The sequence below is a fragment of a genome, unplaced genomic scaffold, assembly GCF_019419815.1.
Source record: "Pyrus x bretschneideri cultivar Hongxiangsu unplaced genomic scaffold, Pyrus_bretschneideri_v1 Contig97, whole genome shotgun sequence".
In the NCBI taxonomy this organism is placed as follows: Eukaryota; Viridiplantae; Streptophyta; class Magnoliopsida; order Rosales; family Rosaceae; genus Pyrus; species Pyrus x bretschneideri.
Window position 1 is genome coordinate 655 of NW_025999839.1, and position 21177 is coordinate 21831.

At 36.9% G+C, this 21177-nt stretch overlaps 1 protein-coding gene across 1 annotated transcript; it reads left to right on the top strand.

The window, feature by feature from the left end:
• The first annotated feature begins 1060 nt into the window (after window positions 1-1060).
• Window positions 1061-7766, top strand: LOC103927375 (4-coumarate--CoA ligase 2). The gene is made up of 5 exons (XM_009336291.3): window positions 1061-2175; window positions 2835-3033; window positions 6123-6336; window positions 6472-6574; window positions 7307-7766. Exons 1-5 carry the CDS (start codon window positions 1168-1170, stop codon window positions 7424-7426), a joined length of 1644 nt encoding a protein of 547 aa, XP_009334566.2. The 5' UTR covers window positions 1061-1167; the 3' UTR covers window positions 7427-7766.
• The last annotated feature ends 13411 nt before the right edge of the window (window positions 7767-21177 follow it).

A 21177-nucleotide genomic window follows, 5' to 3' on the forward strand; every position in this document is an offset into this window, starting at 1 on the left:
TTAAGTCATGGTTACGATCACCTTTTTAATACATATTTCAATGTAATTTTGACTCGGTTAAATTGTGTAATATCTTTGATATCTTATAAGAAAAGAAAAAACCATGCATGATAGGTAGGTTACTATGTTGTTGTCAACTGTATAAAACAAGTAATAAATTGTCAAACCTAATTTGGTAACCAAATATCGAAAAGGCATGGCCAATTAAAAGGGCTGCCAAATCATCATTTTCTCATTTCTTCACCTCAATGCCTACAGTCAAAATCGTAGGTGCCAAAAACTGCATTCTGTAATTTTTTTTTTTTTTTAATAAACGATATTATCTATACTAAAAGATGGAAGAGTAAACTAAGTTTGACAATGAGCTAAGTAATAATATGGTTCAAAATTTCCTTTACAAGTAAAGAGAAATATCATCAGATTGTAATACTAAATGGTTGGACTGTGTATCCTTTAAATTCCAAAAAAGTTTAATCAACTTTTTCTACGAAAAAAAAACAAAAAGAAAAAAAAAATACTGGAAATACAAATATGGAAAATACAAAAATTAAAAAGAAAAACAAAATGTGAATATTTGAGCCAGCCAGCCAGCCATACCTGAGCCAGCAGCCAGTTTTAAGCGAGTGAGCGTGACAACATTACGACGTCACTTGGGCGTGGATTTTTATGTCCATGACCAAGCACTTGTAGTAGGTGAATGGTGTCGTTTACTAGAGTCACCAACCAAGGGACGAGTAAAGGCTCTGCGTTAGGTGAAGCGTCCTACGTGGCAGCCAACTGGTTGGTTTTGGGCTAAAGTGTGCCGCATGTAACCAAATCTATTTCGCTTCCCCAACCCACCAAACATCCTTCACCTATTACATAACGCCACGTGTACTAGAGAAGTGAAGCTGACTTAATAAAGAGAAATAAATTGTGTACGTGGAATGGACTGATTGGTCTGTTACTTCGGTGCAACTCTTTGGAATTGGACATGTTCTGTCATTGACAAATAAATTAATACCAACCAAGTCCGTTTCCCTCACCACACCTGTTTGTATATTTACTTCAACCAAAACCCAAACCAAAAACCAGGGAGAAGGTCGTCTGAAAGAAACCAACCCAATCCCTACTACCAATTTTCTCTCACATTTTCCCTCACTTTCTCACCATCCAAACACATATCCAATGGAGCACCATCACAAAGATGATGAGTTCATTTTCCGGTCCAAACTCCCCGATATTTACATCCCAAACCACCTCCCTCTTCACACCTACTGCTTCGAAAACATCTCCCAATTCATGGACCGCCCCTGCTTGATCAACGGCAACAACGGCGACACCTTCACCTACGCCGACGTCGAGCTCACCTCCCGCAAGGTCGCCTCGGGGCTCCACAAAATCGGCATTCACCAAACCGACGTCATCATGCTCCTCCTCCAAAACAGCCCTGAATTCGTCTTTGCATTTCTCGGCGCCTCCAATATCGGCGCAGTCGTCACCACCGCCAACCCCTTCTACACTCCAGCCGAGATGGCCAAGCAGGCAAAAGCATCCAATGCCAAACTCATCATAACGCAGTCGGCTTACGTGGACAAGGTGAAGGACTTCGCACTTAAAAACGACGTCGAGATCATGGTCGTCGACAGCGTGGAAACTGAGGAAGACGGTAATACTTATCGTCACTTCTCGGAGCTGACTTCGGCGGACGAGAATGACATCCCGGCGGTGAAAATAAACCCCGAAGATGTCGTTGCGCTGCCGTATTCTTCCGGGACGACGGGGCTACCTAAAGGGGTTATGCTGACTCACAAAGGGTTGGTGACGAGCGTGGCGCAACAGGTGGACGGAGAGAATCCGAATTTGTATTTCCACAGTGAGGACGTGATCCTCTGCGTGCTGCCCTTGTTCCATATCTACTCCCTCAATTCAGTGTTTCTCTGCGGACTCAGAGTTGGGGCGGCGATACTGATCATGCAGAAGTTTGAGATCACCAAGTTGTTGGAGCTGGTGGAGAAGTACAAGGTGACGATTGCGCCTTTTGTACCTCCGATCGTTTTGAGTATTGCCAAAAGCCCCGACTTAGACCGGTACGACTTGTCATCGATAAGGATGGTGATGTCCGGTGCGGCGCCGATGGGGAAGGAGCTTGAGGATACAGTGAGGGCTAAGTTACCTAATGCCAAACTTGGACAGGTAATTCAATTGAATAACGTCTTTAATTGGATTTCTCTCTAGATATATATATACACCATATTTCCGAAGTGGTTGAGTGATTCTCATCCTCAATCATGTTTTGGTAATTTTAGTCCGGAAAATGATATAAATGCCATATTTGTTTACGAACTTTATTTTCGTGGGGCCATGATTTAAATTTTGAGTAAGAGTTGTGTTAGTTGTTGATGCAAGTGCAAGCCGTAAAATATCAACAGTTGATAGTAACTTATGTATTCGTGTGTGTGGTTGATTGAGTTAGACTATAGAATGGATTAATCACTAATTAAGTATCAAATTCAACACAAATATAATACGTTATAGTCAATATATAAGTTGAGCTTAAAACTTCTTATTTAAATATGAAGATGAATTAATTAAAAAAAAATTGATAGTGAAGGGAGCGGTTTAATACCACAAATTGTCCTATATTATATGTCCCGCTTTAAAACTATGGTCCTTTTATTTGTATCCATTTTTCAACAATATATGTCATACAGTTTTTGTTATTTGTACCCATTTGTCAACCATATATGTCATACAGATTTTATTATTTGTACCCATTTGTTAACCATATATGTCATACAGTCTTTGAATATGAAAATAATGGTGTGAAATAATATACGTTGAAATTTGTTCAGGGGTATGGAATGACAGAGGCTGGACCTGTGCTGTCAATGTGCTTAGCATTTGCAAAGGAACCATTTGAGATAAAATCAGGTGCGTGCGGGACTGTTGTAAGAAATGCAGAGATGAAAATTGTTGACCCTGATACGGGTGCTTCGCTTACGCGAAATCAAGCTGGAGAGATTTGCATCAGAGGTAGCCAAATCATGAAAGGTACACAGAGTGGCTACTATTCCATTACAATAAACCAATAATTTTCTTGCATATTCTTTTACTTAGGGGCGTGATATCCATACATCATTTTTTACTTCTCACACACCCTTCTAATTGTCGACTGTCGGATCGAATGAATTGAAGAAGATCAATAGACAAAAATTAACAAAGGGTATGTGAGAAGTAAAAAGAGATGTGTAAATAGCACACCCCTTTATTTTATCTTCTTCTTAAGATTACAGTATTAATTATAATCTAATTAATTAGTTCATTTGTTTGCGGATCTTGCTGGCTTTTATTTTATATATCTATCCATATGTCCTAGGATTCTCTCCCCTCCTCCTTCTATCATCTCCTCTTATATTCTCTATTTTGTCTTTCTCTTTCTATCAAAAATTAATATAAGATGTTACAATGACTTAACTGTGACTCTTCAAATAGGAAGGTAGGGAAGGGAAGGGAAAAAAAGAGGGAAGAGAATCCTACTTGGTTTTTAATTCATGCATGGTGGTGTATTTGGAAATATAATCTTGCTTGGAAAATAATATAGGATTGTACTTTAAGAACCGAGCTGTGAATTGAATAGAGAAACCCTAAAATTCTTAATTGATAGAAACTCCAAAATGGAATAATTAAAAATTTAAAAAAGAATATGAGAAAATTTTCGTTTCGTACTTGTTAATAGATGATAAACCATTTAAGAAACCCCTTAACTCGACATATCTCAAGTCCAACAATTCCAGATTAGAGGAAAAAGTGGAGTCCTCAAAGATGCACAAAGAAAGAAGCAAGATGATGATGGAGTTTGGTCAAACTTCTTCTTCATAAACCCTAGACCCTAAACCATTGATTTGAAGATGAAGTACCTTCTCTTTACAGCTCATAGAAATTTCTACCCATGATCATTCGACAATACTCTTTTCTGAAAATGGTGGAGAAGATGAACTTGTGAGACAAACACATGATTTGATTTGGATTTTAAGTGGAGAGTGTGGGGTATACGGAGAAGGCGTGGGGTGTAAGGATAATATTGAAAAGTATGTGGGATGTGTTAAGATAAATTTTCGTCTAAAAAATAAATGTGGGGTGTATTAAGCATATGAGATGTAGTCAACAAAACGTAGGGTGTGAATAAAATAACTCCTTAGTATTTAGTAGTAAATTTCTCTTTAAAGGTGAATTTGAACCATATTATTACTAGAATATTGTGAGGTTAAGCCCATCATTTCCTTTTTAGTGTAAATAATTTCGTTTCTTAAAAAAAAATTAAAAAAAATTAAAAACCTACAAAAATGAATTTATAAATAATTTCAGGCCATGTTGAGATTTTCTTAATCCTTACGGAGATAATGCGTGTCCATGCTGAGATTTTATATAACGAAAGATTATCAGTTTGTTACCAAGAAAATCATTATGTTGCATTCTCATTCTATCAAAGTCAAATCATGAATCCAAATAATAACTCATTTAATTAATAGTTAAGATGTATGAGTAAAGAAACATAACCTTTTGAACAATCAAACTAAATACTAATGAATGAATAATAGAAACTATTATTGGTCGAAGGGACAATAACTTTAAACATCAATGTATCTTGGTCGTGTCTGGGTGGACGAAATTTATTGGTGAATGGGCTGGGATTAGGATTACCATTTGTTTATTATATTCGTAGCTTCACACTATTTTCGTAACTTGAGTGGGTTCGTTTCGTACAGGCACACGCTTATTTCCAAATCGATTAACATTTTTTTTTTTTTTTGAACAAATGATATTATCTGAAGAGATAAGCTTAGTCTCACAATGAACTAGAAATAATAGGGTTAAAATTCGTCTTTGGTGAGAATTGATCTTAAGACCTCTTACTTACAAGTAAAAATGAATATCACTACACTATAGTACTAAGTTCAATCGTTAACATTTTTAAGATGACTCATTATATTTTATATTTACTAAAAATATAACTTTACCCCTTAAAAATGAATTTTCTTTACCTAAAACCCAAAATAGTTTTTTTTTTTTCTCTAAATTAAACTCAATGACTAGACTCCACATAAACAAAATCATTAATTAAGTTTGACTTCACACCTTTTAAAATTCCTAGATGCCTAAAATGCCCCTAATAACATGATATCTATGGCAATTAACATTATAAAATTTAATACATGTTAGTAGCTTTAGTATCATGATATATACTGTGGCAACAAAAAAAAAAAAAAAGCATTAATGTTATAATTTCAAAGGAAAACTAATGAAAATGACTTGAAAATTTTGAATTTTAACCAAAATAACAAAATGACTTTTAGAGTAAAAATATCTTTAACGTTAAATGTAAACAGTACCAGAAGTGTTTTGTTAAGACTCCCTAATTTCAATGCATTATTAATAACAAATTCAATTTTTACGAAAATAATGTACCTATTATTTAATTTACCAAAATAATTTACTTATTGTTTAATTTTTATAAAAATAATGTAGCTATTGTTTAAAAGAAACAATGTATCTACTGATTTTTTTTTTCCAAAAATAAAGTACCTATTATTTAACTTTTATAAAAATAATGCACCTATGTGTAATTTTACCAAAAAATAATTTACATATTGTTTATGAAAATAATGTAGCTAAGTGTAGTTTTAAAAGTTGTAAGGGACTAAATCTAAAGCACCCTTTTATTTGTGTTTATTTTTTGTTTTACTCATTTAAAAGTTCAAAAAATTTATAAATGTGTGAATAGTACTTGGTTCTGACATTTTTTATGGATCTGAAGTATGGGCGAGTTTTATGGGAAAGAGATCATTTCTGGATCTCTTCCATCAAGGCTACCAAATCAAATGATCCAGGCCCTAGAAATTTGATCAAACGGCTAAAAATAGGGGTCCTTTTAAAAGTTATAATAACTTTAGTTGTTGGATCAAATTTCAAGGGTCCGGATCACTTGACCCGGTGGCCTTGGTGAAAGAGATCCGGAGAGGATCTCTTTCCAGTTTTAAGACAATATAAAGTGTATCAAAGATTTTCTTTAACCAAAAAAAAAAAAATTCACCAAAAAGATATATGCATGTTAACATAGATTTGGCCTTATTGGTGAGCAGGTTATCTTAATGATCCTGAAGCCACGGAGAGAACCGTAGACAAACAGGGATGGTTGCACACAGGTGATATAGGGTACATCGACGGTGATGACGAGCTCTTTATCGTCGACCGATTAAAGGAACTCATCAAATACAAAGGGTTCCAAGTGGCTCCGGCTGAGCTTGAAGCCATGCTGATTGCCCATCCCAACATCTCCGACGCTGCTGTTGTACCGTAAGTTAACCTGTACCACATTCTACATGGTTATGTCTCATGCCCTTGTAACTGGTGCGGCGTGTTACCAAACTATCTATCAGTCTATGGAGATAAGAACGTTTGTATAACTTGTTTAAAATTTGTTTGTTTCAGTATGAAGGATGAAGCTGCAGGTGAAATTCCTGTTGCATTTGTTGTGAGATCGAACGGTTCCAAGATCTCCGAAGATGACATCAAACAATACATCTCAAAACAGGTACCATTGTTGACTTGTATATATTAGTACTCAAATACGAGCAGTTAGTAAATTAATACAGTGTTACACACTCGTTTGAGGTATTGACGACTTTACTACTTGAAGTGAACGAATGCCTGCTGGTTAAACTACTAGAAAATTCCACATGGCTGAGCTAAACCAGTTAACTCAGATATGACTACATTGATGGATTAGCCGAACATTAGGTATATCCCAAGAACATACTTGTGGTAGTATCAAGTCCAGCCGATTTTGATATCTGTAAAAGAGAGAAAAATCTCGTTAGTCAATTCTTATAATGGTGAAAGGCCTCTCTAGATTAGATACTTGTGAACATTTTCTTCAAATATTCCTGACCCGAGCTACATTGGTGATTATTCGATCATGGCCTCGAGTCCAAAAGTAAATATTCTGAATCATTAGTTGTAAACCCATTATTATTTATCCGAAATTTCGTGTGCCAAGTCTCGTGGATTATAAACTATTTTCTTCTTCCTTTTGGAGTGATACTTGGGCTTGTGTTATCTATTGGTGTGTATAATTGGATGGCCTTACTAGGTGTTGATTGGAACTATAACTTTGTACTCTTGTTAGGCAAGGCCTCTCTATATCAATGGTTTTTTTTTTTTTTTGTTTTGGTACCGTTTACTTTTGAATTTTGCTTCATCCCGAAAATAAATAAATAAATAAATAATTCTCGACTGATCGTTTGCTGCATTATTTTACGTGCAGGTCGTCTTTTATAAGAGAATAGGTCGGGTTTTCTTCATAGACAAAATACCCAAGGCTCCTTCTGGCAAAATCTTGAGAAAAGACTTGAGAGCAAAGCTGGCTGCAGGCCTACCCAATTAGGGTTTCAAGTGACAAGCTAAACCACACAATATGAAAGACTGATTGTGAAGATGAAACACGTATCAGCGTGTGTACGCGCTATTTTCCAAAATGGAAAGTGGGAAATCAAGATGGAAAGGAAAAAACTATAGTTGTTTTTAAAGTGGTGATTTTTCAAGCCTTTGTATGTGCTCTAATATCTTCCTCTTTGGGACCAACAAGAATCTTTAACACAGAGGGAAGTTGTAGCCTTCATTCAAATTTGTTTATGTATAGGGTGTTCCATGATATTCACCAAATAGACATCAGAAGTGTTTGTAACATTAAATGGTAAGAAATGTATTGTGTCAAATATGATTCACTGTGTTGTTGCTTGTTATTTAAATTATTTATTTGGATAAATTACATAAAACTACCTCAATTATAAGTCGCATTACAATTTCATACCTCAACTTTTAAACATTGTAATGTCATACATCAGCTTAACAATTCGTTGCAATGTCAACCCTCTGTTAACTTTTCTATTAATTTTCCTGTTAAATGCTGACGTGGTAAGTACGAGACTCACTACTCAGCCAACTAGGTTAAAACATTAATGAAATATTATTTAAAAATGTCAAAAATAAGAAATTTCAATTAAAAATGCAGTTGGTATAGATTCATTGTCTCTTTCTTCTTTACCATCTTCTCTTCGTCTGGTACATGAAATATTAAAGGGATTGGCTTATGGGTGAAAATCAACAGAGAAAAGCATCACTTTCTTCCCATCCAACATCATCCTTTGAGCAAACAATCGTGGGTCATCGCTGCTTAAGCCGTCGTGGATTAGCAAAGGATCTTAGATCTAAATGTGGTTTAAACTGGCAAAGTCGTTGTCAATGCTCAAACGGATGCTTTATATGAGAAGTTGGCGAACCTAAGAGAAAAAAAAATGGAGTGTAAGTATCATCTTCTTGGCCACTAGATTTTTATATTGGAATTTGCCCTTGAAATAATACGTACAAGAAAAAAATAAGAATTTGAGATTGGCTACCCTAAAATAATGCCAAACCAGATCTTCTCCACTCTAGCCACCGCCCACCGCCATCACCCATTCTAGTAGATCCCCACGTTCTCTCTTCCTTTACTAAAAAAAATTTAGGAATTTGAGATTGGCCACCCAAAACCACAATGCAGTAACCATGGTAGTGTTCAACAAAGAAGCAAGCCCCTTCCTTCAATAAAGAAGCAACCATGACCTTGGTCTGGATCTAGCGATTGACAACGATTAAATATGTTAGGTACGTGTTGTTTGTGTGAATGCTGCCACAAAGAAGGACTCAACATCAACTTGGCGAGTGAGCTCGAGCTCGGCGTGGTTGCATAGGAGCCCAGGTGTAGCTTGTGGACGATGGAGGAGGAGGGGTGTTGAAGGAGGTGCGATGCTGTGTTTCAGTGATGAAGGAAGGAAAGGAGGCGAGATGGAGGGGGAAGAAGGGTTGGGATGAGCCCCGCTCCTCTTATTTAGTTTTTCTTGGCATAAAAAATAATATATATATTTTTTTAAATTGATTATTTTAGACATACGAAACTTTATTTTGCCATGCATCAACTCTACAATGGTCGTGAGCACCGAAAATCCTTTGCAACCGGGATATAATTCTTGCTTGGCACTTTTTAATAGTTTTTCATATTTTTCAAATGCTTCACTATCCATGTCGGGAGGAACATCATCTTCTACTTCCTCATTCGTATTCGAACTAGCATTTGGAAAAGCATCATTGATAATGTCCATAATTTGTTCATTTGGGTCCACAACAGATTCAATTGTCTCCACTGTTCAGGTAATGTGTGAGGATGAAGCATGTTGTATTTGTTCTTAACGATGATTCCACGTAGTATAGGTCTCCATCATCCAATTTCTAGCTAAATGGTATCGAACAGTTTCAAAATATTCAATCATTGAGTTGTTACACTTTCTACAAGGACACCGAATTTGAGTTGAACCCCGGTTGTTTGCAATTGCAAAATCAATGAACTAATTTATTCTATACAAATAATCATCATCACATCTGTTAGGATTATGTATCCACTGTTTATCTGTCACATCCCGACCCGGGCGAGACCACTTCCCGGGCCCAACTCCACCGTAGCAATATATTGTCCGTTTTGGGCTTACCATTCCCTCACAGTTTTGTTTTTGGGAACTCACGAGCAACTTCCCAGTGGGTCACCCATCATGGGATTGCTCTAGCCCTCTTCTCGCTTAACTTCGGAGTTCCTACGGAACCCGAAGCCAGTGAGCTCCCAAAAGGCCTCGTGCTAGGTAGGGATGGGAATATACATTTAAGGATCACTCCCCTGGGCGATGTGGGATGTCACAATCCACCCCCTTTAGGGGCCCGACGTCCTCGTCAGCACATTTTCGGCCAGGGATTGGCTCTGATACCAATTTGTCACATCCTAGCTCGGGTGGGACCACTTCCCGAGTCCGCTCCACCACCGTAGCACGATATTGTCCGCTTTGGGCTTACCATTCCCTCACGGTTTTGTTTTTGGGAACTCGCGAGCAACTTCCCAGTGGGTCACCCATCATGGGATTGCTCTAGCCCCTTTCTTGCTTAACTTCAGAGTTCCTACGGAACCCGAAGCCAGTGAGCTCCCAAAAGGCCTCGTGCTAGGTAGGGATGGGAATATACATTTAAGGATCACTCTCCTGGGCGATGTGGAATGTCACATTATCCATATCATCTGCAAACATAAAAAATTTACAAGGGTTACAACAACTTCAATTATGATATGCCACCTTATGCCTTCAGTATGGATCCTATCTCATTCAAGAATGCTTAGTTACATGCTGTAATTTATGGTTCCAACACATTAGAGTTCGATTGTGGGAAAATTTTGGCAACATCTCCTTGCAGTTCTTCAAGTGCACAACTTAGAGCACGATGCACCCGAAGGACACAAAGAGATGCTACCAAAATTTCCACGTTCAAACTCGTAAACCGCAAAATACAACATGTAAACGTGCATTCTCAAATTGTCCAAAAATTTGGGACAATTCAAGAATTCATTGGACCATAGTCATGCTTTCGCATCCATTCGCGAAATCCAACTAATTCTCAAGTGAGAAACTAAGCTCATATGAACATTGCAAACCATTTTTTGTACATCCACACAAAAATGTTTGTATACAAATATATAAACTCAAAACAATTATAAACTAGAAACAAAACAATTTAAATGAATGGAAATTAAATAAGTTATTTAAGAAAATATACCTCCGAGATTAACGGTAACATAAATAGAATTAGCTGGAAATTTGAGGAGGAAGGCTACTGCTGTAGTTGTTTTGCAGCTTCTGCCTTCTTGCATTCTGGTTAAATTCAATAAAGTGAAAAGACTTTGCCCGATGAAAGCAGCGTTGCGCAAACATGGTGCTTCCACTTTTGGTGCCATCCAACTACACTTTGCCACGTTTTTAGAACACTTTGCACAATGGATCACAATTCATAGTGCATTACGTTTTTTTTTTTTTTTTTTTTTTTTTTTTTTTAATTTCATATTTTGAAAAAAAAAAATTGAATTTTTTATTCAGACTTTAATTTTTTTTCAAACCACATAAATACTTAATAAATCAAGAACTTATTTCATTAAACCATTCATGCATAATTAATTAATATAAATATTTATCATAATGCATTAATTTTATTCAAAATACACATTAAGTACATATTTAATTAAACCATTCATAGTAAAAAACTTCTAATTCAGATCTGATTATTAAATAAGCAATAAAATTATAAAAAAAAAAAAGAAAACACTATTCTACTCCTCCGCTAGTGGTTCTGGTTCTCGCTGTAGTTCTGCCACATGTTGATTATCAAACTTCCACTCCTGGCAATGACACTTGAAGATATTGTCAATAAACTTCATCAGATTTGGGTTACTTTTGTCAATGTCCCAATAAGGCTGTCATGTAAAAATTAATAAATTAAAATCTCACTATTATATGAAATTTAATAAACATAATTATTATTTAATTAATAACTTAACACATATAGCTAACTCATCGATCAAGTGCATCTTCAGCTCCTCGGGGATGGCTCTCGAAGACTCCCAACCCACACGACATTTGTCATGCACCAATACTCCAACGTCGGACCAAAACCTGGCGCACATATCTGACACAACCCTTATTAATTCGTTAGAAGTGATTTGGTAAAGGTTCCCACCATAAGTGTGTTGGACTTGTACTGCAGCTCTTTTCTTCTTGTCTATCAACAAAATACATATTCATAATACTGAAGCTAAATATAAACTTTATACAAAATGCAAAATTTACAACGCAAACCTTTTCCGGAACCTTCGCCATCCATTGTCTTTGACGAACGTGCACCACAGTCAGCCATCGTACCAACAATCAAATAAAAAATTGATAATAATTTGCAAAATAGTAAAGCGGTTCTGAAAAGAATTGTGAAGAATAAAGAAACCAAAAGCACATATTTATAGGAAGGTCAGGGACTCGCGTAAACATCTGCACTAAATATGATATTGATTCCTCTGATTCATATGCACCGAATGCTCTGACTCAAAAAATGAATGGACTTTGCTCAACGAAGGTTTTGTCGCACAAGGTTTCTACGGGAAAAACTTCGTCATTCCTCGCATTTCCATGCACTAAATGCTCTAACCCAAAAACTGAACGAACTTTGGGCGACGAAGCCTTTGTCGCACATGGTTTTTGTAAGAAAAACTTCGTTGCGCATTTTGCTTTGCGCAAAACAAAAAATTACCCACGATTTTCATACTGACTTCACGTGACGAGTAATTTTTTTTTCGTCGTGCATACAATAGTGCGACAAAGGTCTGCATTGTGCAAAGTAGCACCATTCTTGAGCAATGAAACTATTGTTTCATTGCGCAAAACACACTTGCACGACGAATTTTGCTTTGTTGACCAAACATATGTTGCGCAAATGGTTTTTCCTACTAGTGAGCCCTAGGGAACTGTGAACCCTTTTAACTCAGGTAGACCTGACATTCATGTCGTGTTTTCTGTGTTCATATCATTTTCATGACATATCCGATATCCTAATGGGTTATGTCGTGCAATATTCGCTAAAGTAAACAGGTAAAATGACTCGACCTGAAATCGACCCATTAATATTATCAAGTAATATGACCTGACCCGTTACCCGTTAAAAAAAAAAATTACTTCAATAAATAATGAAAATGAAAAACACATAATTTGACCAAAAAAATTGAAAAACATAATACTGAATTAGTATATTCATACCACATTGTCACATAAATATTATTTTAAAACATAAAAATAGAAAACATTTGTCCTTCACTTTTTTTAGACTTGTACATTAATGATTATGAATTTTATTTATTTTCAACTCCCTTCAAAATGCTATTCATGAGAGTTTGTATAGTTTTAAATATTCAAACGACAATATACACATCCTCATAGCGTAGAGGATGTGATCACGAGCTTTGACATGCTTTTTTTTCAAATTTTTTTGTAAATTAATTATTATATATATTTTTTAATGTGTTTGACATTTTTAAATTACTTGATATTTTTATTTTAAAAGTGATTTATAAGTTTTTAATCTCACTCTTTGGCTATACTATAAAAAAAATAATAAAACTTAAATTTTTTTAATTTATATAGAAGAATATTACAATAATACATATTTAATATATAATATATTGTTGCAGTCCTATTAGATTATGAATGTGATTGTGTAAATCCTAGTAGATCTAGGAATATCTTTTATATTCCTATTAGGAGTTGATTACCTATTAAGCGTTGTAATCCTAAAAGGGTAAGGATTTTACCTATCCTACTATTATAAATAAAGGCACAATGGGGTGGAATAGAACACACTTCACAATTACACATCTCCATGATTCATACCCAAAGTAAGGACCTTGTGCCTACAAGCACACTTTGCCAAGCCTACTCATTAAGGCAATTGATTTTCTATATCATTTCTCGCAAAGATACGAAATCATCCCCTTTTCACAGTGTCTTCAAGGGAATATATGTGGACTAATCCAACCAAAATGCGGAACATATAAATACTTATGGCTTTGGTTGATGAATTGACAAACTGGTCACATGTTTGACCACACATATTGCTGCTAAACCTCTAGGCCGATTAAGGGTTCACCACCCTACTTATCCCATAAAGTCTGGGAGACTGGATAATGCTGGAGAGTTTATATCGACGGTTTTTGATAAAGTATTGCATGTAATTTGGGTTTATAATTGAACATCGAATTCCCATGTTCACCCCCAACTTATATGACGTTACAATTGGTTGCTAGGTACAAACCTGAAGTTTTTCGTATTTACGCATTTGGGTGTGCATTCCATGTGCCAAGTTGTGCCGCCGCAATGTATCAACAAGGGTCCTCAAAGAAGGATGTGAATCTTTGTCTGTCATGATTCTCCTTCACACTAGCTCTCTTAGAGCCCTTGCACGTGATCTCTTTACTGCTCATTTGTGGGTTATCACTTTAGTGAGATAGTTTTCCTGCCATTAGGGGGAGATAAGAACGTCAACATTCTTGGAGAACGGCGCGAATTTGCGTGGATGCTGCCCACTATGTCTCATTTTGATCCCTATACCGCATAAGGTTGATAAGCAAGTGCGATGAATTCTAGCTTTTAGAATGTTGCTCCAGACGCTTCACTCTGATCTAGCTAAAGTGGCGAGATCATATACCAGTTGCAAACATGCCTACAAGGATAGACGTACTTAACAGATGTCAAGTCAACATCCCCGAAGGGTGTGCAGCCCCTGTTGGATGGTTTGGACACCTCTGTTGGATGGTCTGGTACATCGGCGAATAGCCAATCAATCTTTCTTGGCCTGGAGAACGACAAATCACTCGGTTGATAGGATTCACTTCCCTAGAAGAGGAAGACACGGCACAAAAATGAATCTATACTTGATCGCTGTCTCAAATCATTTCCATCTCATGAGATTAATCCGGATTACTCCCGAGACTTGAAGTTCGTAGTCCAATATACTAGATTGGATGAACTAAATGGAATTGAAATCAGATTACCATCAATGATGTTTTCACTTAGCTACCAACATAAATGAAAAGCGATGATATCGAATTAAGTGACAACGTAGAATTGATTGGACAACCAAAATAACAATCCAGGTCAAATTCCTTACCAAAGTTTGTTTGGACCTGTCGTTCCTACATTGCCCAAGGTAACCCTGTTGTGTTACAAGTGGTAAAGGAAGCATTATGAGATGAATGAAATAGTGCGATATGATGCACACCTTATTGCATATGGTTTCTCTCAAACATCATGTGAATGATAGCAGCATTATGCAATACGGTTAGTGTTTTCTCCATGGGGATATAGATACAGAGATGGACATGTAAATTCCTGAAGAATTACATGGACCGGTTCAAATAGTTCCAAAACCACTAAACACCCTTTTAACTTGTTTGAGGTGTTTACTTACAATCCGACATATGTGGTGTACCCATGTAAGTGATTACTTGATCAGTCAGGGATATGACTTATGCCCTTGCGTGTTAAACTATGAAGTCTTATTCCAAATTGCTAGAATTACAGTTTATGTTGTTGACTTACATCTCACTAAGACTTTAGAAAAGCTTGAGACAACTGCCTCGCACCTGAAGATGGAATTTGAGATGAAGGATCTTAGGAAAACTCATTTATGCCTTAACCTGATGTTCAAGCGTTGTTTTGACGGTACCTTGGTCTACCAGTCGAACTACACCCCGAATGTGTTACCTTTGAGTATACCTATGATCATCCATACGTTATATGCAAATATGCAAATGAGACCCTTGAAGAGGTTATGGAATCAGAAATTCCATATATAAAGTTCAACTTTGCGCTTTGTTGTACTTAGCTCATTGTATTAGACAGGACATCTCATTCGTTGTTGATCTATTGGTAAATATGCAGCACCGATCTTACATGCAACCACTGAATTGATATTAAAGACGTACCCTGAAGGTACTACGAATTTTGGCAAATCAAATCTCGACACATCTCGAGCGGATCTAACCCCCCGATCCTCAGAATGATGTTTGCCTTGTTTGTTATGTTGACGCTAGTTACTTATCAAACCTGCACAAGGTAAAATCCTCGAATGGTTATGCCTTTACCATTAGGGATATCGCAACATCTTAGAGGTCCATGATATGACCTTAGTTGCAAAATCTTTGAATCGTTCCAAGACTCACCTTACTTCACTACTCCACAAGTGAGACATGGTTAGGAGTTCTTGTTGAGCATTGTGAAGTACTTGCTATTTTTCATCCATCATTGAGTCCCAATGACGATCCATGAAGATTATGCCACATGTATCAACCCGACCAAGCCATGATATATCAAAAAAGTCAATGCCAAGACATATTGCATCTACAACTACATCAGCAAATCATCAAGAGATTGAAGTCATGCAAGCTGATCCCAGACAACCTTGCCAACCTTTATACGACGTCATTATCGAAGTCAACTTTCCAGAAGCTTTTCTGAAGAATTGGTATTCCTAACTATCATATGCAATGCTTCTAGTTTTCATTTGGAAGTTATGTCAAAATTAGGGGGAGTATCCAAAGGTATACTCACTTGATCTTAATGTACTCTTTTTCCTTACGATTAAGAGCATTTTTCCCATTGGGTTTTTGCTACCTAACTAGGTTTTAACGAGGCACACATCCTGGGCTGATCATACCTTTGTGAGCTCTTTTACTTGCATCCAAAAGACGTATAGTTTTGAGTTAAAGCAACTTCTCACTTTTCTCCTTAGTTTATGGGTTTTTCTCCCACCCTTGGTTTTACCATAGCGAGGTTTTGTGAGTTTTAATTTTTATGCATTCTTCCGTTGATCTGAGACTTGCATTCACTCATTATGCCGACAACTTCATCAACTGTATTTGCTTCATCATTGAAGACCTGATGCGCTATTTACTTGAGTATTTACACACTCAAGGGGGAGTGTTGCAGTCCTATTAGATTAGGAATGTGATTGTGTAAATCCTAGTAGATCTAGGAATATCTCTTATATTCCTATTAGGAGTTGATTACCTATTAAGAGTTGTAATCCTAAAAGGGTAAGGATTTTATCTATCCTACTACTATAAATAAAGGCACAATTGGGTGGAATAGAACACACCTCACAATTACACATCTCTCTCTTTCTCTCTCTATATCGCACCTTCCCTCTCTCTCTGGCCTTCATAATTCTTCAGTAAATTATGCCTACAACATATATACATTTATAAGTTTTTTTTAAGTAGTTTATGTAGACATATAAATTTCGTTGCATACAAATGATGCATCACAAAGCTTCACGTGGCATCTGAGTCATCGCAAATGGACAAGTCATTAATGACATGTGGCACAAATCAAGTAAAGGAATTACAAAACATTCCCAAAATTTGGCAAATGGGAGAAAACCCCCCTTAAAATCTGCAAGGGGCCCAAAATCCCTCAAGACCGGAAAGAAAGCCAAAGCATCTTCATAAAATAAGCAAGAATTGAAGATTGCTCCCAAATAGGCAACAAGGCCTATAAATTTCGGCCAATATGAGGAAGGTGGCTGAAATTAAGATACAAAATATGCCTAAATTCTTCTTTGGATGAATCAAGACACAAATCAAGGCCAAATCCATCCAAAGGCATGGCTTTGGAAGTCTATAAATACAAGTACCCTAGACACCTAAAGGGGTAAAAAATTACACATTGAAAATAACCTCTACACAAATCTTTGAAGACTAATATACTGCCAAAACTATCTTTGAAGAACCTGCAACCAAAGCTAAAGCTTTCTTTCGACCAAAGCCGAAGCACTCCCTTGAAGAATCAACATGCACTTGTTCTAATTCGTTCAAGACTTTGTTACAAGCTCAAAACAATGTTTGCTTCAAGATCAAGTCACCAAGACCCTTGAATCAACGAAATCCTACATCAACATTACCTTTGCTGTAGCCCTAAACCTGAGGTAAAGACTATCTATGCATTGTTTCAAGCTCAAAACTTGAACCAATTGGTCAATCGTTCGTCCAAGATTAAGTCATCATGACCCTAGCATCAACAACCTACGCATCTACATCAAATTTGTAGACTAAATCAGTGGAAAATTGTAAATAGAGATTGTAACCTACAAATTCAAATCAATACTAATCTACTTTGTCCACGTGTTCTCGTTTCATTCGTTACAGAATTTTTGTGTTTACAGTTTAAAAAATTAAAATCATCAAAATAATTTTTTTTTTCTTAACCTGTCAAAACGGGTTACCAGCGTGTGACCTCATGTGAAATTGTTAGGGACTCGTTAGTAATGGGTTGTTATCAAGTGACCTGATAACAACTCGATTAGTTATCGTGTTGACACGAAATCGTTATTTTTGTGTTGTGTAAGAAATTACCAGGTCTAAACTTAGGTATCACAAACCTCACCTTGAAGGAACTTGAAGGATTGTCCTGCCATTGAGGTTGTTGTTCCCGAAGCTGAGGATTGAAAGCACTGTTTGGTTAGTTATGTGCTAGACAAACCCCTTTCCTTCTCTGTTGTTAGCATTATCTCTAGAAAACTCTGACTAACGAATGTGGTTTCTGTTTCTTTAAAGTGTTTTTATCACAAATGGTCTTTGAAATTGACCCTCACCATCAAGATGTAGCCCTTGAAAATAGGTGTCGCAAATCAATGTGGTCCTTCCATCACAATTTTATTAAAAATTATGTTAAGTGCTAATGTGGCACATAAATGGATCCTACAAGATTTACAGGTTTTTATCACAATGATCACATAAATTGACCCACACCATCAAGATGGTCCATGAAATTGATCCACACCATCAATGTGGTCCTTGAAATTGAAAATCAATCAATGTAATCCTTGAAAATAGGTGTCGTGTATCAATATGATCATTCTGCCACTATTCTGTAAAAAAAAAAATTTGTTATGCGTTGATGTGGGTTTAATAATTAATTAAAAAAGTTGTCTAAATACCTTTTTGCTCAATGGAATTTTTTTTTTCTTATTGTAAGGCCTAATTCGAAGAGAGATCCCTTCCATAAATTCTCAAAGGCATAAGGCTTAACCAAGGCCTAAGAGGGGGTGTGGAAATATTTTACAACCAACAATAGATGCACCTCGGTAATAACCACATTATCTCAAGGTAGACCTCATTGTTCTTTGCATCACCAAACCACCAAGGAAGTGCTGAACAAGCTCTCCAAGATTAAGGTTATGAGGATTTTGATCGCCTAAATGTTAACAGTGAAGTCCCAAAAGTCGTTGCCAATGGGCCAAGCTGTCACCAAAGGTGATCTCTATCCAAGTTCAATTTGGTGAAGGGTGTCGAAGTGTGTAAAGATGCGTGTATTAGAATTTTTTTTTAGAGAATAGAAAGTGAAGGAAATAGAGAAATGTGGGCTGGGATCGAAGGTGATTGCAAGACTAGGTGTTGGGTTGACAAATTTTTTTTATTAACTATTAAATTATTAAACCTATTTGTAATTTTTTAAATTTAATTAGACTTGTGTGACCCATTTATGTGTCACATTAACAAAATTTTTGACAGAATTGTGACGGATGAACTATATTGATTTGAGACACTTACTTGCGGGACTTCATTGATTAGTTTTCAATTTTGGGGACCGTTTTGATGTCGTTAGTCAATTTCAGGGACCGCTTTGATGTTGTGGGTCAATTTCAAGGACCATTTGTGAGAAAAAAGGACTTATGGTGCCTATTTATGTGCCACATCAGCACTTAACAGAATTTTTAATAGAATTGTAACAGAAGAACCATATTGATTTGCGACACCTATTTTGAGGGACTACATTCATTGATTTTCAACTTCAGGGACCATCTTAATGGTGAGGATCAATTTTAGGGACCATTTGTGATAAAAATTCTTCCTTAAATTTAAAGATGAAGAGTTTTGTTCCCAAGTCATAGAAAATGGCCCTAGGGACTTTTATGGGAAGACAATGATCCTTAAGCAGTGGCATTTAGAGTAGGCTCCACAATAGCGGTCATACTAGCCAAAGTATCCGCCTTGATCTTCTTTACCTTCTCTCTTAAGAGCAACCCACATTTCTCCCGGTGAAGAAAACTAAGCAACCAACGCTATTCACGATACTCAGTAGGGGAACTTAGCCCATATTGGCTTTTTCCTCATTTTTTCTCTCAGACTAGCAGCGCATGAGGCCCTCGACTTCATCATCTCTCTTAATCGTCGACCTGGCCCCCGTTAGGTCCAAGAGCCCAAAGGACATAAGCCATGTGGCTCCCTTAGCACTGCGCCTCAACGACTCAATCCGTGGCCCTAGCCGGGCAAGCTGCCCTTGGCTCTAGCCAAGCCGAGCAACGCAAGCAATGACCCCTACCACAACACCTCCTCGACCTATGCCGAGACAGCTTTTGGCCTCTACCAGCCAACGTGCCACACCACCCTGACGGTTGCCCCGCGACAACACTATCCAAGAAGAAAACAAGAAAAATTAATTTTTTCTTACCTCGGTGCGGCACGGAGAAGATGAAGAAAGCAACGAAATATGATCCTTTGCACATGCAAGATTTAGAAGATTGCTAGAGGAGGGGAACAAATATCCTTTAAGCTTTTTCTATCTTGGTGAGTAGAATAAATCGCTCTTCAAAGTTGATTTATTAACCCACTTAAAGTGGACTTAAATAGGCTTTGAGAGAAATTTATTTCCCTTTCCTAGAAGGATCTAATTTCCGATTAAAGAGGGAATCAACATAAAAAAAAAGAGAAGCAGTCTTAAGTTTCCTAAAGCAAGAAAATCTCTACACCTGTTGCCCTTTTCTGCACGCAGCCCAATAGGTGTGGGGGCATTTGTGGAGCCAAAAATAATCAAGAGGCGACACGTGGATTTTCGGGTAAAAAATGACAAAATTACCCTTAAGGCACACCTGAATTCCTATGCGTGAGGAATGGATAATCATTCTTCAATGAAGTCAAAAATGCCCAAATATGTATTTATTTTCAAACCTGTTTCATCCATCCTCATCATATCTTCTCCACAAGGTAACCCCCAAAACATTCCATTTAAAATTATGTTAATTGGTCAATTAATAATGCAGAAGGCCTTAGTTATATTGCTAGTGATATTGGACGTCTTCTATATGTCGACTCTTTCACTCAATGACAGCATTGAGAGTGATACTTCAGATGACTTGGTAGACTCCTTCGATCTTTGTATGAAAAACAAAGAATCGGAAGATGATAGTGTGATGGTGGAAGTGAGAGTTGAGTACCAATGGACGCCTAAGCAATGCACTAAGTGCAAGGTCTTTGGTCACTCTAATACCTTGTGTCCAAAACAGAAGGCATAATTGAGCTCTACCCTTGTGGATGAAGATAATCCCCTGAAAATTAAAGGCACAATGCAGAAATATATCAAGGTAAATTCCAAGCCAATTATTGCTAATTCCTCTGTGGATAAGGTTCCAAGCTCTCAAATTAAACCTCCCAACTGTATGAATGGTGTTCTATTTGCTTTCCCGCCAAACTTTGCTGGTGAACACTCTTCATGTTCTCAAAGGATTGAAATGTACATTGATGAAGCGACGGGTCTTTATTCAGAGACTTTGATTGTGAGTGAAGACCCCTCTTCTCCATCATCTGAGAATTTGGCAATGTCTCTTGGTGCCTTATCTTTGGTTGAAGATGATTGAGACCCTAAATTCCCTTATACTACTTCACCAGATAAATCTAGATGCTAGAGAGGATAA